This window comes from Penaeus monodon, chromosome 20 (assembly GCF_015228065.2).
Source record: "Penaeus monodon isolate SGIC_2016 chromosome 20, NSTDA_Pmon_1, whole genome shotgun sequence".
NCBI lineage: Eukaryota > Metazoa > Arthropoda > Malacostraca > Decapoda > Penaeidae > Penaeus > Penaeus monodon.
Window position 1 is genome coordinate 46456676 of NC_051405.1, and position 392 is coordinate 46457067.

The 392-nt window shown below is 38.0% G+C and overlaps 1 protein-coding gene across 1 annotated transcript in view; it reads left to right on the forward strand.

Annotated features, from left to right (window-relative positions):
* The window catches only part of LOC119585885 (COP1-interactive protein 1-like), a gene marked incomplete at its 3' end in the record, with an annotated part of 7195 nt that overhangs the window by 4117 nt on the left and 2686 nt on the right, over positions 1-392 (forward strand). The window contains 1 exon segment of the mRNA XM_037934615.1: positions 89-214. Coding sequence (XP_037790543.1) covers positions 89-214 — 126 coding nt within the window.

The following is a 392-nucleotide window of genomic DNA, read 5'->3' on the forward strand; positions in this document are numbered from 1 at the left end:
ATATATGGTTATCTAGTTATACACTATCTGTCAAACAGTATTTTCCTCGGGGTCATAACCACAGATACCTAACGTGCATTATCTTCAGGATGAAGTGTGGGACGTGAGCGGAGAATATGAAGCGAAGGAGGCTGAGGCATATGATCTGCGGATGGAAAACAAAGACCTGAAGAAAAAGCTAATGGAAAAAAGAGAGGAGATCAGATCCCAAAAGGTAAGTGTTAGTGGAGGAGAGGGAAGGAGAAAGGGAGATTAGAAAAAAATATTATTAAAATATTATAGAGTGTTGATTAATTGCAATAGTTATTTGATCTCATTATTACATTTGATTGCCGTTATAGGGTCTATCAAAGTCTGACCTTTTTTGAATACCACCCCGTGCGCTGAAAGTT